Source organism: Gorilla gorilla, chromosome 6, assembly GCF_029281585.2.
Source record: "Gorilla gorilla gorilla isolate KB3781 chromosome 6, NHGRI_mGorGor1-v2.1_pri, whole genome shotgun sequence".
Taxonomy (NCBI): Eukaryota; Metazoa; Chordata; class Mammalia; order Primates; family Hominidae; genus Gorilla; species Gorilla gorilla.
In genome coordinates this window covers 75,966,695-75,992,024 of record NC_073230.2, presented here as the reverse complement: position 1 = coordinate 75,992,024, position 25,330 = coordinate 75,966,695, and the positions used below count along the sequence as shown (strand labels likewise).

At 40.7% G+C, this 25,330-nt stretch overlaps 1 protein-coding gene and 2 pseudogenes across 24 annotated transcripts in view; 1 reads left to right on the top strand and 2 right to left on the bottom strand.

The window, feature by feature from the left end:
* Positions 1-25,330, bottom strand: part of LOC101123872 (rab5 GDP/GTP exchange factor) — a 155,115-nt gene that overhangs the window by 18,220 nt on the left and 111,565 nt on the right. For 12 of the 24 annotated variants that reach the window (XM_063708126.1, XM_063708122.1, XM_063708124.1 and 9 more), the window contains 2 exons: positions 22,458-22,624; positions 14,032-14,201 (listed from right to left, as the gene is read on the bottom strand). In XM_063708126.1, coding sequence (XP_063564196.1) covers positions 14,032-14,201; positions 22,458-22,624 — 337 coding nt within the window. Of the gene's footprint in view, positions 1-14,031; positions 14,202-22,457; positions 22,625-24,023; positions 24,161-25,330 lie in introns of all 24 variants that reach the window. The other 12 variants (XM_055346975.2, XM_031013023.3, XM_063708119.1 and 9 more) reach the window with 3 other exon arrangements.
* LOC115935501 (uncharacterized) lies at positions 7,396-7,506 on the top strand (annotated as a pseudogene).
* LOC109027587 (grpE protein homolog 1, mitochondrial-like) lies at positions 7,467-10,111 on the bottom strand (annotated as a pseudogene).

Below are 25,330 nucleotides of genomic sequence, written 5' to 3'. Positions count from 1 at the left end.
CTGCAGTGAGCCGAGATCACACCATTGCACTCCAGCCTGGGCGACAGAGTGAGACTCCGATTCAAGACAAACAAATTCCTTTTTTTTTTTTTTAGCTTTTAGATTTCATTCCTCTTTTTATTTAATTTTTTAAAATATATAGAGACAAGGTCTCACTGTGTTGCCCAGGCTGGTCCTAACTCCTGGGTTCAAGTGATCCTTCTGCCTTGACCTCCCAAAGTGCTGCGATTACAGGTGTGAGCCACCACGCCTGGACAAAACAATTTTTTGATAGTTCAATTTTAGCTCCCCTCTACAGCTGAAATACATATCCTCATCTACTTTCTATTTTCTTTTCCTCCGACATAAGAGTCTCGCTCTCTTGCCCAGGCTGGAGTGCAGTGGTGTGATCTCACTGCAACCTCTGCCTCCTGGGTTCAAGTGATTCTTCTGCCTCAGCCTCCCAAGTAGCTGGGATTACAGGCCTCCACCACCACACCCAGCTAATTTTCTTTTTTTTTTTTTGAGGCCTTGGGGAGGAGGTTCCAGGTTCCTGGGATGACAGAGTCCCACCTGGTCTGGCCCCAGCCAGGTGGTCTACTTTCCTTTCTGGAAGTGACGTGTGTGGCCCTGCCCTGTCCCACTGCCGAAAAGTACAGATGCTGAAATAATCCATTTGCCAAAACTGCTGGATAAAGAGCTTAAATCAGGCTGCTGGCCATTTTGCTGCAGTCCTTATGCAAAGAGCTACTTGGTTGTTTCTCTATTCTTCACCTTTTTCTTTCTTTCCTTTTTTTTTTTTTTTTTTTTTTCCTGAGACGGAGTCTCGCTCTGTCACCCAGGCTGGAGTGCAATGGCGGGATCTTGGCTCACTGCAATCTCCGCCTCCCGGTTCAAGTGATTCTCCTGCCTCAGCCTCCCGAGTAGCTAGGATTACTGGCACCGGCCACCACGCCCAGCTAATTTTTGTATTTTCAGTAGAGACAGAGTTTCACCATGTTGGCCAGGATGGTCTTGAACTCCTGGCCTCAAGTGATCCGGCTGCCTCGGCCTCCCAAAGTGCTGGTATTAAAGGCATAAGCCACCATACCAAGCTCATATCCTAATCTACTTTCTTCTCAATATTTTCATGTTTAGCTCTTTGATTTGGCTGAAATGTAAGGTGCATGGTATGAAACACGTAACTAAAATTAACTTTATACAAGCCTATCTGTCATCATCAGCACTTAGTAAAGCACGATCTTATTCCCTCTCACCCTCCCAGTTGTCATATAACTTGCTCCTGAGAAATGAAATCTATTTCTGAAATCTCTGGTTTATTTCACTGTTCTATATTTTCATTTTTTACCCAAATCTCATCTAGGTGTGAAGACTTTCATTTTAGAATATATTTAAAAGTCTGCTGGATTTAGAAGCCTCCCTGCTTCACAAATTCTTGCTTTTTACCCCCTCACAAAAAAATCATATGGTATATGTGTTTTCTTGTTTTTCTAGAATAAATAATGAAACACTGTAATTTAAATGATATTTTAAGTGTTTATACTGACCTGCAAAGTTTGTTTGCTTGTTTTGAGATGGAGTCCCAATCTGTCGCCCAGGCTGGAGTGCAGTGGCACAATCTTGACCCACTGAAACCTCTGCCACCCAGGTTCAAGCGATTCTCCTGCCTCAGACTCCTGAGTAGCTGGGAATACGTGTGTGCGCCACCACACCTGGCTAATTTTTGTATTTTTAGTAGACACAGGGTTTCGCCATGTTGTCTAGGCTGGTCTCGAACTCCTGACCTCAAGTGTTCCGCCCGCCTTGGTTTCCCAAAGTGCTGGGATCACAGGCATAAGCCACCACACCTGGCCACCATCAAACTGTCTTTTAATTCTTTGAATGAACTTCTAATTTGCCACATTAAATTCTCAATAGTTAACATTCTTTATTGCTGTTGTTTTTAAAAATTACTTTTTATTTTTTTTTTTTGTGATGGAGTCTCACTCTGTCACCCGGGCTGGAGTGCAGTGGCACCATCTTGGCTCCCTGCAACCTCCACCTCCCAGGTTCAAGCAATTCTCCTGCCTCAGCCTCCCGAGTGGCTGGGATTACAGCTGCCCGTCACTACGCCCAGCTAATTTTTTGTATTTTTCATAGTAGAGATGGGGTTTCACCATGTTGGACAGGCTGATCTCGAACTCCTGACCTCGTGATTCGCCCGCCCTGGCCTCCCAAAGTGCTGGGATTACTGGCGTAAGCAACACCACCCGGCCTAAAATTATTATTTTTAAAAAAATGCTAGGCTGTTTAATTTTTTTATCACTAGTATGTACACTGTAAGTAAATTCTGTGGACTTATCTTGCCATGTTGCTATATCTGTACTTCTATTACTGTTCTGTTTTCCCTTGGATTTTCTTGATAAGATTTTTTCCTGAATTTCCTAAAAATTACATTTGTATTCATTCTAAAAGCACTCATTACTCATTACACGATTAGTAGAACTCAAGCCACTGTACCAATTCTATAAAAAGGTCAAGAAAATGCTCAGATGGCTTTCTATTTAAATGGGAAGACTGAATGCAATCATTATAATATTCTATAATTACAAACAAGAAGGACAAAGTACTGTGGGGCATACCGTCAGTCTCACTTTGTCTTACTGGAGCTGTCTCCTTCTCTAGATAGGTACGGTGGCAGCAGCAGTTAAGTGTGCTTATTTTATACTAACACCTGTGGTGAGATGGTGGTGACCAGATCTTTCTAGCGATGCTCGCCAGAAAGGTTATCATCTTCCTGTAGATCCAGAACTACTCTATGAGAAAAATCCTAAAGCTACCCACCCTACCCACCCCCAGCTGACTGTGAAAGCAGGATGAGCCTCGATCTGAGCATGCTCCGTAGGTCAAATGCGTGGGTTTTCATTACCACCACCCCAAACCTCTATTTCCAGTTCTCCAAGGAGACTTCCATCTAGCCCTCATCTATGAATTGATGAAATATATTTACACTATACATTCTCCAAGTTATAGCTCTGTACTAAATTAGATCACCAGACACATACATCCATGGACTACACTTTAGGTCAGCTGGAGATACTTTTTCAGAGAACTAGTTTTAGTTTTAAGCCTGGACTTTTTGTTTTTTTAAATCTTTTTAGACAAGAGTCTTGCTGTGTTGCCCAGGCTGGTGTGCAGAGGTGCCATCTCGGCTCACTGCAACCTCTGCTTCCCAGGTTCAAGTGCCTCAGCCTCCCTTGTAGCTGGGATTACAAGCGAGTGCCATCGTACCAGGTAATTTTTGTAGAGACAGGGTTTTGTCATGTTGAACAGGCTGGTCTCAAACTCCTGGCCTCAAGTGATCTGCCTGCCTTAGCCTCCCAAAGTGCTGGGATTATAGGCACGAGCCACTGCACCCAGCCCATGCCTGGACTTCTATGTAGGTAATCACAGTAGTAGCTATGTGAAGAACATGTCCATAAGAACATGTTTATAAACTCCAAGTACCATCAAATTATGACTCTGTTCTCTCACTCTTATTTTAAATTAATTTTGTAAACCTCAAATCCTTTCAATAAGCAGAATGGGTCTAGATAACAAAACGACTACCATTATGGAGTGTGAGATGAGATTTTTTTTTTCTTGAGATGGAGTTTCACTCTTGTCACCCAGGTGTGATCACCCATCTTGTCACCCATCACGCAATGGCGTGATCTTCGTTCACTGCCATCTCTACCTCCTGGGTTCAAGCAATTCTCCTGCCTTGGCCTCCCAAGTAGCTGGGATTACAGGCACCCGCCACCATGCCCAGCTTATTTTTGTATTTTTGGTAGAGACAGGGTTTCACCACATTGGCCAGGCTGGTCTCGAACTCCTGACCTCAGGTGATCCGCCCGCCTTGGCCTCCCAAAGTGCTGAGACTATAAGCATGAGCCACCGCGACTGGCCAAGATGAGTATTTTTTTTAACTATTAAACTCTCAAGTCTATCTTTATTATGGTTAACATTTTAACTGATATTTGAATTTTCCTTTATGGTGCTATAATTTAACTTGTTATTGTTTTATTTATTATTATTTTTTCAGAAATGGCATTTCACTACGTTGCCCAGGATGGAGTGTAGTAGCTATTGACAGATGTAATTGTAGCTCACTGCAGCCTCACATTCCTAGGCTCAAGCAATCCTCCTGCCTCAGCCACCTCCTGGGTAGGGGGGACAGCAGGTACACACTGCAGTGCCCAAATCTATCCTTCTACTTCAAGTATTTTCTGCAAAAGCTTATCCATTCAATCTTTTTAGGTAGTTTACATATGGTTTTACACCTTTCATTTGCACCAAATTTTAGCACTTAACTTAGAAGAAACTATATTCATTCTTGTGATTATTACTACAGATTTGAGCATTCCTAACCCAAAAATAAAAAATCTGAAATGCTCAAAAATCCCAAATTTGTCAGTGTCAACATGACACCACAAACGGGAAATTCCACACCTGGCCTCATGTGATGATGGGCTAGAGTCAAAAAGCAGCCAAAACTGTTACATGCCAAAAACTGCTTAAAACGTGGTATAAAATTACCTTCAGGCTATGTATGTAAGGCATATATTCAACAAATGAATTCTGTGTTTGGACTTGGGTCCCAGTCCCAAGTTATCTTATATATGTGTAAATATTCCAAAATCTGGGAAAACCCCAAAATCTGAAACACTTCTGGTCCCAAGGCTCTCGGATAAGGGATACTCAACCTGTAGTGCTTGCTTCCAACTAGAAATTCTCTGAGCTCCTTTTAGAGACCTGAGAGGCCTGTCTTATTGGTGTCAAGGGATCATGTTCTCCTCCCCCAGCCCAGCACAACCCCTGTAATTTTACAATACAATGCAGAAAACTCCTTTTCTATTCCTACTGCAGTTTATGCTCCAGTACAGTATTGCTCTCATAATGTAGAAGAACTCACCCCTGCCACTTTCTCTCATCCTGCTTTCCATTCTTGTAGGACTTAACACTATGTTACAGATCTGCTTATTGTCCATTTCCCCAACTAAAATGTTAGCTCCACAAGGGCACTGTTCACCACCATATCCTCATGCCTAGAACAAGGCCAGGCACAGGGTTAGTGCTCAGTATGGGTTGAATGAATAAATGTGGCCATTTACTACCATTCCTCCCTTTATAAGATGCTGAAGACAATTCTCCATAGATCTCTTTCTACCTATCTGTGAGCAAAGGCAATGACTGCCTTTGTTTTGCAACATCTTTTCAAGGATTTCTTTATAGAAAACAGCTTTAGGAGACAGAGATAGTGCCTCCTTCAAGAGAAAAGGGTAGACTGCTTACTGTCTAATAAGGATCCCTAAATCCAAGGTTCCTCTCCTCTAATACAACTCACTGCATGCACAGGCTTTCCCTGGTCTTCTCTGCATTATCCCATAGGAACAGATACTCGGGGATAAGCACAAATGCAAATGCTCTGGCTACTGCTACTGCTGTAAGAAACTGGCCTTTGTCTCTGACCCAGGAGACTCGTGTCTTTGGCCAGTATCTGTGAAACCATGGCAGGTTAATTTGTTAGCCTGCAAATAAGGTAACTCTCAGGCCCCTCACAGTGTTTGCCAAAGGGGCAAAGTGACAGCAGGTTTGTGTTGGTAAGTTCTTTTAGGCTCTACAAAACTCCAAAAGGTTTGTCACAATTTTCCAAGAAAAAAAGATAGTAGAGCAGTGAGTAAATCCTTTACTTCAAGTACTCTCTAATCATTGTACGGGATCATCTTTTCTATAATCTTTTTTTTTTTTTGAGATGGAGTCTCGCTCTGTCGCCAGGCTGCAGTGCAGTGGCGTGATCTCAGTTCACTGCAACCTACGCCTCCCAGGTTCAAGCAATTCTCCTGCCTCAGCCTCCCGAGTAGCTGGGACTACAGGCATGTGCCACCACTCCCAGCTAATTTTTTTATTTCTAGTAGAGACAGGGTTTCACCATCTTGGCCAGGCTGGTCTTGACCTCCTGACCTCGTGATCCATCCTCCTCAGCCTCCTAAAGTGCTGGGATTACAGGCGTGAGCCACCGCACCTGGCATCTTTTCTATAACATCTGAGTAAAGTTGTCGTTTTATTTTTCTAAAATAAATTTTTACTCTGTGATTAAGACATTGACAAGTGGATGTCTATCTTTGAACATTATGCTGAGAGGCACTCTATACACTTTCTTAACAGTCTGGCTGAGATCTTTGTTTCCACTTCCAGTTTTGAAAACCTTTGACTATTTTCCTTGCCTATGTTTTCTGTGTATTTCATCCAGAACTTCCATCATTTCAACGTGAATTGCCACAGTCTATTTTATGGGTTCATTAAGTTTTGTCTGTACTGCTGTTAACTGCTTAATCTATTTAGGCATTAGCTTTCATGTCCATATTTTTTTGTATTACCAATTTGTGCTGCCTTCAATAATTTTTTAAAGGAAAAGAACCATATGAGGGCTTTAATCCTCTTTAAAAATGAAACACACATTTAAAGTGTGCCAAGCATGCAGTCCTCATATTCTGAGAAAGTCCATCTCACCAGGGAGTATATCTTGAGGTCATTAGTAACTAGTAGAATACAGACTTAAACATTTCCACATTTAGATGAAGAAAACAGGGCAAAACTAACTGTGTCAAATTCAATTACTGGCAAAATAAAGGTGGTGGGAACCATTAAGGTACATATGCTCATTTTGCATCTCCAAAAACAAACAAAAAAGCCAGAAATCCGTCATTTTTAGCAGCTAGACAGTGTCTAAGGAACGCATATGTTCTTCATAAAGGTCATCATAAAATTATTTTTAGCGTAAGAAATGTTTCAACCCTTGCTTTCCCTTTATTGAATGAAATGTGTAGTGGGCTAAGAAATCCAGTAACTCCCATGTTACAAGTTGCACAAGAGACACACAGTGCAGACAGAAGGGTCCAGATTGCCAAAAAGCAGAATTCCCAAAGACATTTTGTTCATTTAAAATACTTTGATGTCACTAGAGTCTGAGCAGATACAGCATGATTCATGAACTCTAGAAGACCTGTAGTGTCCTATTGGCCTTTTTTACTAAGTAAGTGGAATTATTAAACATGTGGTACTAAAAATCAGAGAACACACTCGTGAATAGGAGTTCATTAATGCAACTGTGAGATCAGCTTACTTTGCTATTTACCTGCTGGTTACTTCTGCTTTCCAACAGCCTTAGGGAAACTCAAAAGTATTTAGATGAAAAAACATGAACCAGCTTTTCATGAACTACAGCAAGTGATTTAAAGAAAAAAAAATCTTGTAAGAGGCAGCTAAGCTTCCTTCACCACATCAACAAGGGCGGGGCTAAGGGGCTGCCCATGCTTGAACCTCACTTTTGTAACTAGAACCACTGGGCTCAGCTCTTTCCCCTAAACCAGCATGTGGAACAAGACCTCATGCTATATCTTCCTGTGGTTCATAAGTGTGATGACTGGGTTTTCACGCTGGGTTTTCATGTGTGAGATATGCCTCCCTCAAACCTTGTTACAACACTGGCACATTGCCTGTCGGATGTGAAGAAAGACGAAAAAAAGACCATGCGCATAAGGGTGGAACTTGGCTCTGACAGGGTTCAGCTTGGCAGTGCTTGCTGAACACTTCCTGAATCTGGACTTCACTCATTGTGAGAGTTTCACAGAGGTTCTTCAGGTGAGGGTTATTTTCTTTAATTTCTTCTTCTGGAACACACTGTGTTGCCTTCTCCAAAACATCTGCAACCTCTAACGAGTCCTTGCAGAAGCCCTGAACGCTATACATATTTGCCTCCTCCACCAATTTTTGGCTGATCTGCTGCAAGTCCTCAGTATCTGCCAATGCTTGCTTATCTTCTTCTACAGCCTCCTTCAGCTGCTCTTCTAACTTGACTTCTTCCATGAGTATCTTGTCCGTAGAGGGAGTATCTGTCCTCCATTTGGTTTGGATCCACATCCTCTTCCAAGTGCTGGCAACTGTTCTTTTGTTTTGTAGCTGTGTGCAGAACTGAGAAGGCTGGGAGACAATGCCAACACCAGGAGACTGCATGGCACCAGCCTCACGCATGGAGCCACCACGGCTGCCCCAGGATGATGATTTAAGTTTCCCCTCGCCTATCACTATGTGCTTCTATGAAACATTTTTAATTATTTTTACTCATTCAACATAATTATCAAATACATCTTTTTTTTTTTTTTTTTGAGATAGAGTCTCGCTCCGATGCCGAGGCTGGAGTGCAGTGGCGTGATCTAGGCTCACTGCAAGCTCCGCCTCCCGGGTTCACACCATTCTCCTGCCTCAGCCTCCCAAGCAGCTGGGACTACAGGTGCTCGCCACCACACCTGGCTAATTTTTTGTATTTTTTAGTAGAGACAGGGTTTCACCGTGTTAGCCAGGATGGTCTCGATCTCCTGACCTTGTGATCCGCCCATCTCAGCCTCCCAAAGTGCTGGGATTACAGGTGTAAGCCACCGCACCCAGCCTCAAATACATCTTTTATCTACTTTTTTTCCTTATGACTTATAGATGCTGAGAGCTCAGAGCTATTTCCACTGCCTCACTTCTCATCCTCAGTGCTTCTAGTTTTAAAATTAGGTCCTGGGTTGCTACCCCTGCTGAAGTTCTCACAATAATTAAAGCCTATTTGCTAGTTAAAGGTTCTTTGTTTTGGGTACATACTTCTGTTCTTCTGACAGTAAATTACGTGGCAGGGCAAACTACTCCTTGATTAAATATATAGTTTACAACAGTAGAGTCATTTTAAAGTATAGGAGGACACTTATCTTTCTACTTATTCTGGGAAAGAACATGGGAATGAAGATATAACCATGTCTTAAACTGTGTATTTTTTTGTCCTCATTCAGGTACAAAGCTTTAAGTCCATATAATATAATCAGTATCAGATTATTATTATTTTTTTTTTTGAGACAGAGTTTTTTTGCCCTTGTTGCCCAGGCTGGAGTACAATGGCGTGACCTTGGCTAACTGCAACCTTGGCCTCCCAGGTTCAAGTGATTCTCCTGCCTCAGCCTCCCTAGTAGCTGGGATTACAGGCGCCCACCACCACGCCCAGCTAATTTTTTGTATTTTTAGTAGAGACGGGGTTTCACTATGTTGGCCAGGCGATCCACCCACATTGGCCTCCCAAAGTGCTAGGATTACAGTCGTGAGCCACTGTGCCTAGCTCAGTATCAGATTTTTATAGGACTGGCTAGAAAAATAACAATGAAACAAGCAAAAGGTGTTACGTTGTGCTTAACTGCTTCCTTAGAAAGAAGAGCTTATTTGTGCTTAACTGCTTCCTTAGAAAGAAGAGCTTATCAGAATGACTATTAAGAAGTCTTTTAGAAACTGAATTGATTGCCATGAATGGAGTATTAAGGGACTAATACAAATTAAAAAAATAAAAATAACTGAATTGAGAAACCCAAAAAATGAGGGGTGTTTTGTTTTGTTTTGTTTTTTGTTTTTTTTTGAGATGGAGTCTTGCTCTGTTGCCCAGGCTGGAGTGCAGTGGCATGATCTCAGCTCACTGCAACCCCACCTTCTGGGTTCAAGTGATTCTTCTGCCTCAGCCTCCCGAGTAGCTGGGACTACAGGCGAGCGCCACCATGCCCAGCTAATTTTTGTATTTTTAGTAGAGACAGGGTTTCACCATATTGGCCAGGCTGGTCTCGAAATCCTGACCTCGTGATCCACCCACCTCAGCCTCCCAAAGTGCTGGGATTACAGGTGTGAGCAACCTCGCCCAGCCCCAAGTTTATTAAAAAGCACTAATGCAATACCCAACAAATTAAAGGGTAGGTACTTTGAGGAAGTAGAGCCTGCCCCCTTTAAAAGCAGGACAAGCTACACTTTCAGAATAGGGAAAAAATGTATCTGAGGGATTTATTAACACTTAGCAAGGGCAGGATTTAAATAGTTTGAGCAGCAAAAGAGTTTTTCCAGAAGTTTTATTTACTTTTATTTAACTGCAGTCTAAACATGTGTCTTACAGTAAGCGTTTTCATATAAATAATTTACAGAAAAAAGTTATTTACAAAGCCACAGATCTCATTCAGTTAGGTAATATGGTTTTCTCGTTATTATGGGAAAGGTTAACACTTGACTGGGTCTATACAGTGCCTTAAAATTGCCCTCACCACATGAAGCTCTGTCCAGATGACAAAGAGAATGTATACCTCTTCATAAATGACTATATATACTCCTGAATCCATAATCACTCTCAGACCTGTGTGAAGCTTGGTTAAGGTGAGATTCTTAAATTCAAGTTAGGCCAGGCATTGTGGCTCAATCCTGTAATCCCAGCACATTGGGAGGCCAAGGTGGGTGGATCATGTGAGGCTAGGAGTTCATGACCAGCCTGGCTAACAGAGTAACACCCCATCTCTACTAAACATACAAAAAATTAGCTCGGCATGGTGGTGCACACCTGTAATCTCAGCTATGCGGGAGGCTGGGGCATAAAAATTGCTTGAACCTGGGAGGCAGAGGTTGGGGTGAGCCGAAATCACACCACTGCACTACAGCCTGGACAACAGAGCAAGACTCTATCTTAAAAAAAAAAAAAAAAAAAAAAATCAGGCCAGGCATGGTGGCTCACTTCTGTAACCCCAGGATTTTGGGAGGCCAAGGCGGGCAGACCACTTGAGGTCAGGAGTTGAAGACTAGCTTGGCCAACATAGTGAAATCCTGTGTCTACAAAAAAAAAAAAAAAGTAAAAATTATCTGGGCATGGTGGCACATGCATGTAATCCCAGCTACTCGAGAGGCTGAGGGAGGACGATCACTGGAACCTGGAAGGTAAAGGTTGCAATGAGGAGAGATCACACCACCGCACTCCAGCCTGGCCAACAGAGCAAGACTCCTATCTCAAAAAGAAATAATAATAATTCAAGTTATGTTGTACAGATTAGCTTTATTAATTTGGCTCAGCAATTTAAATTCTTGCTATGATGATTTGTAAGAACAGAAAAGTAGCTGATGGCAACTATATTTTCAACATAAAAGGATTCTGTGTTAATGACATAGCTGCCCGTCTCATTTGCAATGGAGATATCTTGTTTTAAAGAATGTATAGAGGTACTGTAAGAGTATACATGTTTTAACATTAAGTAGCTAGTAAGACTAGCAAGAAAGAAAAAAGAGCAAAATAAACAAGATTCAGAAAAATATTAGCAAACGACATTTGCTGAATAGCACTGGGCACGGTGGCTCACACCTATAATCTCAGCTCTTTGGGAGGCCAAGTTGGGACGATCACCTGAGGTCAGGAATTCAAGACCAGCCTGGGCAACATAGGGAAACCCTGTCTCTACAAAAAATAAAAAACTCAGCCAGACATGGTGGTGTGTGCCACTAGTCCCAGCTACTCAGGAGACTAAGGCAGGAGGATCACTTGAGTCTGGGAGGTCAGGTCTGCAGTGAGCAGCAACTGCGCTATTGTGCTCCAGTCCAGGAGACAGAGCAACACACTGCTTCAAAAAAAGAAAGAAAAGGAAAGGAAAGGAAAGAAAGAGAAGTGTGTTGCATAGTAAAGCATTATACTGCCATACTGCAGTGGGTATGAAAATTACGTAGGTGCTGAAATTTAAATTCTAAAAACAAAAAACATCTTAGTGTAGACAAGGTGTTTCTTGATAAAGATAAAATGGCTTAAAAATTTTAATGCAGTTCGGAAAAGATTTAATTTTCTAGACTTGACCCATATGCTGAAAAGGCTGCTCACCGCCGGCATATACAGGGCTTGGAGAAAACAGAAATGATGTGGGAAAGATGTGGGCAAGAGCAGATCACTCTTCTGGATCTCAGAAATTTTAGAAAGAATAATACTGTGGGATGCAGTAGGAACAATTATCCATTTATGGCAAGGCTGACTGGGCAGTTTTTAAACAGGTAAGAATGGATTTTCATATTGCATAGGCCCTTAGGATACCATCTAGAAAGTTTAGTTGGTGGTAATAACATTAATTTAAAGGTTTTGAGCAGTTTTGAGGAACTGAGTACAAAGACTTTTTTTTTTTTTTTTCTTTCCCAGATGGAGTCTCGCTCTGTCATCCAGGCTGGAGTGCAGTGGTGCAATCTCCGCTCACTGCAAGCTCCGCCTCCCAGGTTCAAGCCATTCTCCTGCCTCAGCCTCCCGAGTAGCTGGGACTACAGGCACCTGCCACCACGCCCAGCTAATTTTTTGTATTTTTAGTAGAGACAAGGTTTCATCGTGATAGCCAGGATGGTCTCTATCTCCTGACCTTGTGATCCGCCTGCCTCGGCCTCCCAAAATGTTGGGATTACAGGCATGAGCCACCGCACCCGGCCACAAAGGCTATTTTATACTACCACATTCTTCACAACTTCAGAGGAACTGCCCCAAGAAATTTATATGATTAGTGATCCGAAGCTAGTTATGTTAGTTCAGGTGTAAAGAGTGTTTATTTATTTATTTGAAAGGACATTAACTTGCAGCCAAAGGCCAAAAGGGCTTCTCTAGGGACATTCAGTTTAAAAAACATCTCTTTCATATATGGTATATGCAGACTTCACACTAAAGATACCTGAGATACATGCATAGGACTTGGCCACCTAACCATGAAACACATAATGTAGAAATGGAAAACAGGTGGCTTAGTGGCTCTTAAAACAGGAGGAATCTGAGGCCATATGCAGGTCTCTGATATGAACTAGTGATGCCTTACAAATAGGCATTGTGATATTTGTACCAGTTAATTACCTCTTTACTTTAGTATACTCATTTAGAAGTCTACTAAATTATTACAGAATAAGAACACATCACACTTCTGAGCAAAAGAAAAATACCAAATCTGAGTTGAGCAATTTTCTAAAACATATTATACAACATACATACTATATGTACTACAGTATACATACACTAACTTAATATAGCTATCCCGTGAACATTTCATGTGGGCTCAAGAAAAAAACAAATACAAAACCTCAGTTTTTAGTTCTGATAAAAATGAAAGATGGTGTCACATGAACTCTGAATTGTTCCATATTAAGGATATCTATCATGTCTCCTAACTTAAAAAAAAAATCAATAACAGCTCACTTGTTTTGACTCTAAATGTTTTACTCTAGAGAGAAAAAATACCTAGAGAAAGACAGCTACTTACTTACACAGTCTAATTACATTTCTGAAGGGCGAGAAAGCAAGCTTTTCTCCTTTACAAACTGAATTCAATATCTAAAAATTATTTTGACACAAGTCTACTGCTTATTAGCCTAGTGATTGCTGACCCCAGCTAGAATATAGCTAAACAGTTAAACACCCTGCTGCTTTTCTAATTTCCTTTTTCTTTCTAAGACTTCCTTACTGCATAGAAGGAACTTTCAGAGCTAATTCTGAGTTTAATGGTTATAGAATGTTACAACAGAATTAATCCCTATTTACAAAATGAATTCCTTTACAGGCAGTCTTATTAATTATTGCCACTGAAATTATGGGTAAAAGAAACAGGTGTGGAAATCACAAGTTCTGGTTGACATTGGCAAAATCTAGCTGTGTAACCTTGGACAAGTCACTTATCCTCTTTGGCTCTCAACTTCCTCATCTATAAAATAAAGGGACTGAAACTCCATAGTTGCTAAAGTCCCTTTCACTGTCTAAATTCTATCTGTCCTTTCTCTAACTGAATGAAAAAATTCAAAATCAAAATACAAAAAACAAAACAGAATTCAACAACAACAACCCTTAAAATTACTGCCACTGGCCTAACAATGGTTGCACAGAGTTAAAGGTCTACTATGGCAGTTTATACTATTTACAAAGTCACAAGTCAAAAAGGCCTGTTACTAAAGCACATAATTCAAGTGGCTTCAGGTCAGAATTTCCACACAAAGATGATCCAAACACCACTGAGTTGCAGTGGAAAAGTACTAGCCTAAGAGTTGGGTTTTAGCTTGATTCAGAGGCTTTTCTTAGGTACGTAATTTAACATCTCTTGGTCTGGATTTTTCTCAGGCATAAAATGACAAGGTTGCACTATATTATCTCTAAGACCTTTCCTCAAACCAAAACTCTATGTTTCTACGTGGTTATTCTCAACCTACCCTTTTGTAATGCATTCCTTCCAAAAACAGCTTGGTCTGTTTATAGATTTCTTGGCCTGTCTTGTGGAAGGTCTTGAGAAATTCTATGAACTCCTTAGACACTCTATCCGTTTCAATGCTGGTTTGCCGGTTTATGGAAGGACTGGGAGCTTTTGCTTCCTGAATTTCTGCTGGGAAAATTAAACATAGTAAGTTTCATGACATAAAAGATCCATGCATGGAATTACTTTAAGTATCTTACCTAAGGTTATTTAAATTATGTTTCATCAAAGTTAAACTTGAATTTAAATCATTTTATGTTTGAATGGTTGGACAACTTTCCTTAAAGTAAACTAAATCTGTTTTACAAGTAGGAAGTATGAGTAGACAAAACTACATTATCTAAAAGATATTCCTACTGAAATAAAAGTTGTTCTATTAGTATTTTCTTTGCCAAAATCTATCACGCTTTGATCTATATATTCAATCATGAACACTGAAATGGCACCACTAGGCTTCTCAAAGACTGCTGGAGTTTATAAAACTAGTCAACAAATAGAATAACAATCAATAGAAGCACTGAAATGTTAAATGACTTATAAATGTCAGACAACCTTTCCAAATCCCATTTTACTTGAGAAAAAAGCAAAGGTTAATGTGTTTATGTGGAGACTCACAATTATTTACCCACCATTTCGTTGGTGAGTCATACTGATCAAAGTGAAAGAACGCATCCAAAGTATTAATAGCATGATGAACACAACAAAGCATACAATGAAGAGACAAGGGAAACATGCACTACACTATCCCACCGGCTGGGCAGACAATTCTTTCCCCTCTTCAAATAAACACACTGAAAGGAAAATGGGACATTTACACAAGAGAGATAAGGATGTTGTAACAGGCAGTAAGTGCTTTCAGAAAGTATGCACTACCACTTGGTCTTTGACCACATTCTAAGCCTCCTGATTTTGAACTATGCTCTCTAATGTTTATAAGGAAATTAAGTTCCCCATATCCCAATGATTTCCAAAACGAAAAAATAATTTTTTTAAAAGTATGTTTTATTTTTTTTTTTGAGACAAAGTCTTCCTCTGTCGCCCAGGCTGGAGTGCAGTGGCACGATCTCAGCTCACTGCAACCTCCACCTCCCAGGTTCAAGCGATTCTCCTACTGAGCTACTCAAGTCTCTGAGTAGCTGCTCTCTCTACAAAAAGTAAGAACATTAGCCAGGCATGGTAGTGCATACCTATAGTGCCAGCTATTTGGGGGGGTTAAAGCAGGAGGATCGCTTGAGCCCAGGAGTTTGACGCTGCAGTGAGCTACGAGATCATCCCACTACACTCCAGCCTGGGTGAAAGAATGAGACCTTGTCTCTTCCAAAAAAAAAAAAAGTAAGGTATGTACACTGTGCTATGTTTTATGTAAAATAGGGGGTAGTGGGATAAGAATATATGTGTTTATAACTCAGAATAAAAGCACAAAAGGATACACAAGAAACTAGTAACAAAAGTTGTCTGAAAGTGGGAGAAACAAAGCAGTGGTGCTTAGGAACTAGATGGGCAAGAGACAAACTAGAAAGGAAACTTCTGACCATACCTGTTATGCTAGAACCATTTGGATATACTATGTTTTAAGTACATAAATAAATCAGGTACAATCTAATTTAAAACAAAAAATGCAACATCTTTTCTAAAATATTTTTTATCTCAATGGAAAACCAAAGATTGTGTTGACATCAGTATGATTAGAAAAGAATTCTTTAGCGTTTGAAAGTGAATCCTTCTCTGATAATTCTGCTTCTAGTCATGATGGAATACTCTGATGGCATTCAGGTTTACTCTACTATCTTAACAACTGGAAGGTCAGACAAAAATATGAACAAAAGGTTTTCAGACACTGGATGACAGACAAACAGCAGATTAACTCCTGAAAGAAGGGAAACAAACAGAGTCTGTCCTAGAGTGTCCCAGCTCACTGCTGGGAGAGTTTTAAAGTCTTGGCACAGGGAGAGGCCACTCAAACAGAGCCTAGCTGACTTGCTGAATTGAGTAGATAGCATTTGGAGTTCACGGAGGCCAATGTGACCAGAATTTGCATGGCAAAATATCATGCAAACAGTATGGAGGGGAGAGGGCTACATAGAAAAAGCTCCAGGTATCTGCAGAGGGTTCCCTTGAGTGTGGCTGACTACCGCACATGTGTATGAGGAAACTACCCAAGATGAGAGAAAAACCACCAAGTAACGTGTAGAACCACAGCACAAAGGACGGGAGGAAGAAACATAAGAATCCTGTTTAGGGAGGGGAACATCACACACCGTGGCCTATTGGGTGGTGGGGGACAAGGGGAGGGATAACCTAATTAGGAGAAATACCTAACGTAGGTGATGGGTTGATGGGTGCAGCAAACCACCAGGGCACGTATATACCTATGTAACAAAACTGCATTCTGCACATGTAACCCAGAACTTAAAGTATAATAAAAATAAATAAATAATAATAAATTACATTTAAAAATTCCCGTGTAAGATTATTTTATGTAAAGTGGTATAACACTACTGTTTTAAATTTTTTTTCTTTTTTCTATAAAGTGATATAATACTACTTGAAGGTAGGTAAGTTAAAGATGTATTCTGTAAACCCCAGAACAACCAGTAACAAAAACAAAACAGAACAAAGAGGTATAGCTAACAAGCTGATAGTGGAGATAAAGATGTGGTCATAAAGAAGGCAAGAAAAGAAGAGAAAAGGAACTAAGACAAGTTGGGATAAATACAAACAGCAAGATGGCAGGGGTAAACCTTCCCTTATCAAAAATCACATTAAATATACGTGCTATAAACAGTCTGATAAAATGTCAGAGATTATCCGATTAGGTTAAAAAACAAGACCCCACTTCATGCTGTCTGTAAGAAATTAACTTTAAATATAAAGATACAAATATGTTAAATACTAATGAAAGGAAAAGCATACTCTGAAACAATGAAAAAGAGCTTAAGTGGTTATACCAATGTTAGACGAAGTAAACTTAAGAACATGGACCATATTACCAAGAACAAAAAAGGGGCATCTCATCATAAAAAAGAGGTTCATTCTTCGAGAAGTCACAGCAACCCCAAATATATATATACTAATAACACTGCTTCAAAACACATAAAACAAAATCTGACAGAACTGAAAGGAGAAACAAATTCACAGTATTTGGAGATTTCAATATTCCTCACTTAGTAATTGACAGAGAGGTGATTTTTAAAAAGTCAGTAAAGACAGAAGACTTGAACAATGCTATCAACCAACTTGACCTATCTGACTCTGATAGAACACTCAACCCAACAAAAACATAACACTCCATCTGACAAAATAATAATGGTAGTAACTTACATATAGATAATGCCTAGTATGCACTAAGTACTTCTACAATGCTATTTTGTATAATCCTCACAAGTCTATCAGGTTGTACACTTACAATATTTACAAATGAGGAGGCTGAGGCTTGAATATGTTAAGTAACTTGAATAACGTTGCAGTCACTTACACAGTAAAGAATGGAATTTGAACCCAGGTCTGTGCGCTTAAATCCAAAGCCTGAGCTGTTGACTATGTTAACAACTGACTATGAGGTAGTACAACTACCTCAGTAAGCCAGAGGACTGAAGACTCTTCAGAAGAACACCAATTCCTCTGACTTTGGAGGTCTGTACACCAGTCAAAACACAGGAAAATCCTACTCATTTCCTTTATTGCTTTGCTTACAACATGCCTCCCTCCCACACATACTTTTCCAAAGACACACTTTTGCTTTAAAACAAAAAAAAACCCTTTTAAAATGTAAATGAGGATTAACTCTATTAGCTAGTTATGATCATACAAGTTACTAAAATCAACACTTGGTTGTTTTTCTCTAAGCTTCCTAAAAATCAATCCCTACTAAGAGGCCAGAAGTTTGGATTAGAGAGGGGAAAGTGAGAGACAGCTCAGGTGTTCGGTATGCAGGGAGGAGGCGACTTATGTTTGAACAGCCAACAGGGATTCCGTGTGTAAGATTAAAGAAGTGAAGAAGTAGGAAATACGGAAAAAAAAACCTCATCCACGTTACAGTTCATAATTTTGGCTAGGGCTCAAACAGCAAGTGCTTGCTCCTAAACTTAAAGTCACCTTGTGTTTTTGGTTTTTTTTTTTTTTTTAAATCAGGGTCTCGCTCTGTCACCCAGGCTGGAGTATGGTTGCATGATCACAGCACATTGCAGCCTCAACCTCCCAGGCACAAATGATCCTCCCATCTCAGCCTCCCAAGTAGTTGGGGCTACAGGCACCAGCCCAGCTAATTTTTTAATTTTTTTTTCTTTTTTTAAAGATGGGGGCCTCACATTGTTGCCCAGGCTGGAGTGCAATGGCACGATCTTGGCTCACTGCAATCTCCACCTCCCAGGTTCAAACAGTTCTCCTGCCTCAGCCTCCCAAGTAGCTGGGATTGCAGGCACGTGCCACCACCCCCAGCTAATTTTTGTATTTTTAGTAGAGACAGGGTTTCACCATGTTGGCCAGTCTGGTCTCGAACTCCTGACCTTAGGTGATCCACCTGCCTCAGCCTCCCAAAGTGCTGGGATCACAGGCGTGAGCCCCTGTGCCAGCCGTATTTCTCTATTTTACTAAATTAACACACGGATTATGATTTTTGTTCAATCAGTTATACTTCATTTATTGTCCTTATTTATAGATTTCTTCATTTTATTTTATTTATTTTTTAAGACGGAGTCTCACTTTGTTGCCCAGGCTGGAGTGGCACGATCTGAGCTCACTGCAACCTCCACTCCCCGGGTTCAAGCGATTCTCCTGACTCCGACTCCCAAGTAGCTGGGATTACAGGCGCACACTTCCACACCTGACTAATTTGGTATTCTTAGTAGAGACGGGGTTGTGCCACGTTGGTCAGGCTGGTCTCAAACTCCCAACCTTAGGTGATCTGCCTGCCTTGGCCTCCCAAAGTGCTGGGATTATAGGCCTGAGCCACCGTGCCCGGCCTTACTGTCCTTATTTATTTTGACATTCAAATTATCCCAGACTTGGCCAGTGGAAACCCCTCCAAGCTGGCTTCTAGATCTTCTGAAATGTCCCCAAAATATTGAAGGGGCCCTTTTTTCCCTACTCTAGCCCCAGAATCAGTCACTTCTCCAAGAAGCCCTGATTCACTTTAATGAATAATAGGTTTACTTTCTAAGGTCTGGGTGGTATTGGTATTTTAACTCTAAAAATGAAAAGATATGCTTTAGAGGATCACCGTCTTCAGATCCGTTCATGAAAGAGGTACACAAGATTCTACCTGGAATGACAACATTATAGGAGTTCTGAAAGAAAAGGGCACTTTGGAATGTATAAGCAAGTATCTCAGCTTGGCCAACCACTATGACTTCCTCTATACAGCTCACTCACCCTGACTGTGGAGACTAAAACACTTTAACTGAGTCTTTACAGTCAAGACATTCCATTTACTTTCTCTGAAGGCGTATCCAACTCTAAAAGAATGTGAAGATATTCTTCAAATTCCTTAGAAGGTTATTTGTATTTTGTCTGCTACCAAGCTGCTATGTATGGCATAAAAACTTTCCTTTATGCTACTAACAGAAGCAAGTAAAACACCAACAGCAAGGGTATCATGGACTAAGGAAGATCAAGAATACAGAATCCAAAAAGTCTGTTTCTAGTCTAGACCCAATACATTAAAACTGCACTTAGGCTAATCTTATCCAAACACAATGGCCAAACAAAAGTAATCAGTGTGAAATGCAAAATTTACCTGGCTAAGTTATATTAAGTGATCTGTGAAACAAAGATACAATGGAATCTTCTTTTCTAACATGAATTTTTAAAATACTTTAAGGTCTTTATCCCCAAAGCTTTCTACAGACAAAAAGCAACTAAAGAACAAACAATCTAAAGTACAAATCTATCATTCAAAAAGATGGGGGATGGGGGGAGACAAGAACAAAGGTAAAAATCATTCTGCATACATATTTTTAAAACAAAATTCACTTGGATTCTTTTTTAATTAATTAATTAATTTTTTTTAATGTTGGTGTCACTCTGCTGCCTAGGCTGGAGTGCAGTGGCACAATCACAGCTCCTGGGCTCATGTAATCCTCCTACCTTAGTCTTCCAAGTAGCTGGGATTATAGGTAGGTAGAAGCCACTGCAGCCAGCTCCAGAAATGTTTCTTTTTAAAGTACAGACTCTGCACTAAATTGTAAATTTTCTTTCAATAGTATAATGCACACTGTACAGAGGCTTTTGGGACACAGGTTTTTAAAACCACCAAGGAGAGTTAGCAAATATAAATGACAATTATGTACTTAAGTAACAGAAACTTAATTTCATATATATATATTATTTATGATATATATTAAATAACCTGGGCTTCTGAAGTATACACATTGGATAAAGGAATATAATGGAAAAATATTGACCCAGGAATTAGGAGACATGAGTTCTCACGCACAAACTCATTGTGCAACCTTGGGTAAATTAGTTAACCTTTATGGACTTTCACACTGTCATCTGCAAAATGAGGCTATTGGAGCTGATAATTTTATACTTGTTTTACTATTTCATCTGTTATCATAAATACTTATCATTTCACTACATATCATCAAGAAACAGACCTTAAGCTAAATAGGAATGAGTATTCTTCATAGTAAATGCCCTTGTGCTCCCTGCAAGATAATTCTATCAGAAGAATAACTTGCATTTTAAAACAGCTAACACTTACTGGAGATCTACTGTGTGTGTCAGGCACTGTGCTAAGCTCTTTACATGCATTAACTCACTGAATCCTCATCACGTGCCTCTGGTAGGTATTATTGTCCCTCAGTGTGGACAGGACTCGGAGAGGTTAGTCTGTCCAAGGTCACAAAGCTGGTAAATACAAAGCTAGGGCTCAAACCAGGAGTGACTCCAAAGTCACCTTACTACCTGGCTATTCCACCTCCTAATAAATAAATCATGAGCCCAATACATTCTTATTTAATCTCTGGCAGGTACTAATTTTTCCCCCCTTTTTAGTAGAGATAAAATTGCTACAACTGGCAGCCAACCAAGAAACAACTTCAAATTAATCATGTAATCAATCTTTTTTCTTTTCTTTCCTTTTTTTAGACAGGGTCTTGCTCTGTCACCGAGGCTGGAGTGCAATGGCACGATTTCGGCTCACTGCAACCTCCTCCTCCTAGATTCAAATGATTCTCCTGCCTCAGCCTTCTGGCCTCAGCTGGAACTACAGGCACATGCCACTGTGCCTGGATGATTTTTCTATTTTTTGTAGAGAGGGGTTTCACCATGTTGCCCAGACTGGTCTCAAACTCCTGAGCTCAGGTAATCCATCTGTCTTGGCCTCCCAAAGTGCTGAGATTACAGGCTTGAGCTACCGCACTAGGTCTGGTATCCATGTCTTAAAGAGAGGTGTGTTTTTGCTTATGAGCAATATTTCCTTTTAATAAAACAAAAGGAAACAGCAAAAGTCACAAAACCTAGAAGACCAGCAAGTATCTTAAGAAGTAACACTGTCTTATTATTCATTCCCCGGCCTTCAGGGGAGACCTCATTACAATTACCCCAGGGTAGGAACTGGGGAGCAAGTGAGGGGGCTCCCAGAGAACAGGTCTTCTGACAGCATCAGTGTTGGTTCCCAGTCTCCCTCATTATTTCACTTTGACTGCATAACTCTGAGTACCAACATAACTTTTCAGAGACAGACTGAGGCCTAACAACAAAGATTCTTTCTTGCTTCATGTTGGGCCACTTCAACTAGCTAGTCTGCTCAATGGTAGAACAACTGTGACTTAAGTGACAATCCTCTTGCTGGTTATATGGCATTTTAAAAAGCAGGGTGAATATGATCACCTACATACAAATCCATGAACTGGAAAATAGCTACTATGGCTCACTTTCGTCCCCCCAAGAGCCCAACTTGGGCCTTTTCCTATATGTTCTCAATACACTTCCTCAAGACACAAGCTGTCTCTCAAATAAGCTCTCAGGCAGAAAATCTCTCTCTCAGATGACTTTCAAGCCTAGAAATCACCATTTCTGACAAGCTATGAACAGTGAGGGTATCATACCACAGAACAAACCAGGATCCACAATAAAGGCACAAAAACCAAAACATCCAAAGAGATATTCATTTGGATAGGGATGAATTTCATAAGCAAAAGTACCTATTTCAATTCTCTTGATTCCTCCTATAAACAAATTTCTCTAAAACACAATGTCTTTCAACCAAAGAGAGTATTGATTTTATATATTGTCTGACCCTCAAACCCAATTTCAGTGTCAAATCTGAGCTGATGTTCTCAAAAAGTTGACAGAAATTACAAAGCTGAGCCTATGAGCATTGGGGATCTCCTCTGTGTCTCATTCAGGCAGAGAAGAAAAAAAAGAGTATCACAACATTACCCTTCTTTGATCCGACCCTGGAAGATGCACTGAAGAATTTCTTCACTGTGGTAACCTTGCGGGTCTTCTCGTTGGTTTTCTTTTCTTCAAACTTGGAGAATGTGAGGGATTGGGCCCCTTGGCTGCTCTGACTGCTGGCAAAGGCCTCTTCTTCCTCCCGCTGGAGTCTGCAATTCAAGAGAGGATTAGAATGATCTAGATATTCTCCAAGGTTTCTCTGTATGTGAAGGTTATTACTCCATTAATTCAGGAGGATCTAAAGATTTTAGACCTAGAGACTAAATATGCCAAATCAGTCTGAGGTCTCACATTGCTACAGGATGGACAGCTCTTCATGCACTACAGATTTCAAATGGGGTCTTCTCATACTCACTCAGCTACTGCTCTAGGGTTACATGAAAGAAATCAAGTCTAATCCTTTTCCCTAACAAGCTCAAGGCTGGAACAGACAAAAAGGTAAGTAAACAACTGCTACATAATGGGACAGCTGCTACATCAGAGAGTAAAAGTTGAGTGCTGTGAGAACACAGGAAAGAACAACTCAATCTGCTGGGGCAGTCTGACGAGGCTTTACAACGGTGATGTTTGGGTGAGGTCTTAAAGGATAAATAGGATCCTTTTTTTGGTTGTTTGTGAGACAGAGTGTCCCTCCATCACCCAGGCTGGAGTGTAATAGCACGGTATCAGCTCACTACAACCTCTGCCTCCCAAGTTCAAGCAATTCTCATCCCTCAGCCTCCCAAGTTATTGGGACTACAGGCGCACACCACCACACCTGACTAATAAGGCTGAATAGGATTCTAAGTGAAAGGACATTCCAGAAAGAAGGAACTACAAATGTGCAAGCCTGTGGTTTGCTTCACAACAAGCTGAATGTAGCCAGAGCACTGGGCGTGTGATGAACTGTGATGCTGGCTACACAGGAAGGCTCCAGAGGGTAGGGAATCTTGATTGCTGAGCCCACTATTCTGGATTTCATCATGTGGTAGGGAAGCAAGAAAGACTGTAAATCCAAGGAGTTATCGCTGTCAGATCTGTACTTTAGAAAGATCATGCAGGTAGCTGTGTGAACAACTTGAAGGGTAGAGAAACTAGAGACAGGAACAAGAAGTAAGAGTATATTATAAAGGTTTAAGTAAAAGAAAATAAGCACCTGGAAAATAGGAGTACAAAAGGTAAAATTCAAAAGACTTTTCTGAGTTGGAAGAAATAGAACTTGGTCAAGTTGTAGCTAGCATGGGAGATAAAAGAGAAATCAAGAATGAAACCAAGGTTTTTTAGCTAACTTGGTAAGTAGTGATGCCATTAATTGACTCAGGAGAAGGGTTAGGAGGAAAATGTTCAGAATGCGGAGAATAATAAATAAAAGCAATAAATTTGGCTTTGGATTAGCTGCATGTGAACCACCTGTATTAATTCCCAAACACAGGCCAGGTGCAGTGGCTCACGCCTGTAATCCCAGCACACTGGGAGGCCAAGGCGGCCGGATCACTTGAGCTCAGGAATTTGAGACCAGCCTGGGCAACATGGTGAAACCCTGTCTCTACATAAAATACAAAACTTAGCTGGGCATGGTGGCATACTTCTGTAGTCCTAGCTACTTGGGAGGCTGAAGCAGGAGGATCACTTGAGCCCAGGAAGCAGAGGTTGCAGTAAGTTGAAATTGCACCACTGCACTCCAGCCAGGGTAACGGAGCAAGACCCTGTCTCAAAAACAAACAAACAAACAAAAAGCACAAGCACTATCTAAAAGACAATGATTTTCCAAGTATGATTCCCCAGACAGCAGCACACCATCACCAAGCAACTTGTCAGAAATGCAAATTCTCTAGTCTTACTCCCAAGCCACTAAAATCAGAGACTCTGTGGGTAAGGTCCAGCAATCACTGCTTTTACAAGCTTTCCGAGAGATTTAGCAGGGTCACAATTAAAAGCAGTAAGAAATAGAAACAAAAATCACAGGTGGAGGTGCTAAGTCTGAGGGTGGAATCGGGACACCTCTTTCTCTGGGACAGACAAGAAGTTAATATAAAGGTACTAGGACATTTTTATGTGGTGAGGGGAGGAAGTTGAGGGAGTTTGTGCCTAGTGGCCTCTACTCTGTTTTTGAAACAGGATCTGCTACTGACAACATCAGGCATGCAGTGGAAACCCTGAAGAGATCATTCATGTTCTCGGCTAAAATTTTCTCTCTTTGATTGACCACAGTCACCGAAAGCAATGTGTAATTTCTAATTCTCTGAGTTCACCACAAATGACAGCAAAGGAGTCACTCAACAAATATTGGCTGACTGGATGGAAAAAAAAAAAAAACAACTAGCTAGAGGAGTTGGCAGAATTCCATTTGACTTTCTTCTGTTGAAGCAGTTTTAGAATTCTAGAATGCTCTGGCAATGAATTAACATTATTCATGGCATTTTATTAGTTACTATGCTCACTAGCCATCCCATCATTTATTTATTTATTTATTTATTTATTTATTTATTTTTTGAGACAGAGTCTCACTCTGTTTCCCAAGCTGGAGTGCAGTGGCACAATCTCAGCTCACTGCAACCTCCGATACCTGGGTTCAAGCAATTCTCCTGCCTCAGTCTCTGAAGTAGCTGGGATAACAAATGCGTACCACCACGCCCGGCTAACTTTTTTAATATTTTTAGTAGAGAGGGGGTTTCACCATGTTGGTCAGGCTGGTCTCGAACTCCTGACCTCAGATGATCCTCCTGCCTCACCCTCCCAAAGTGCTAGGATTACAGGCGTGAGCCACTGCGCCCGGCCCATCGTTTAATTTTTAACATCATTATATTTCCGGATAATACCAAATGCTAACCTAATTTTTAAATATAAGTTAAATTTCTACAATGCAATGACTATGT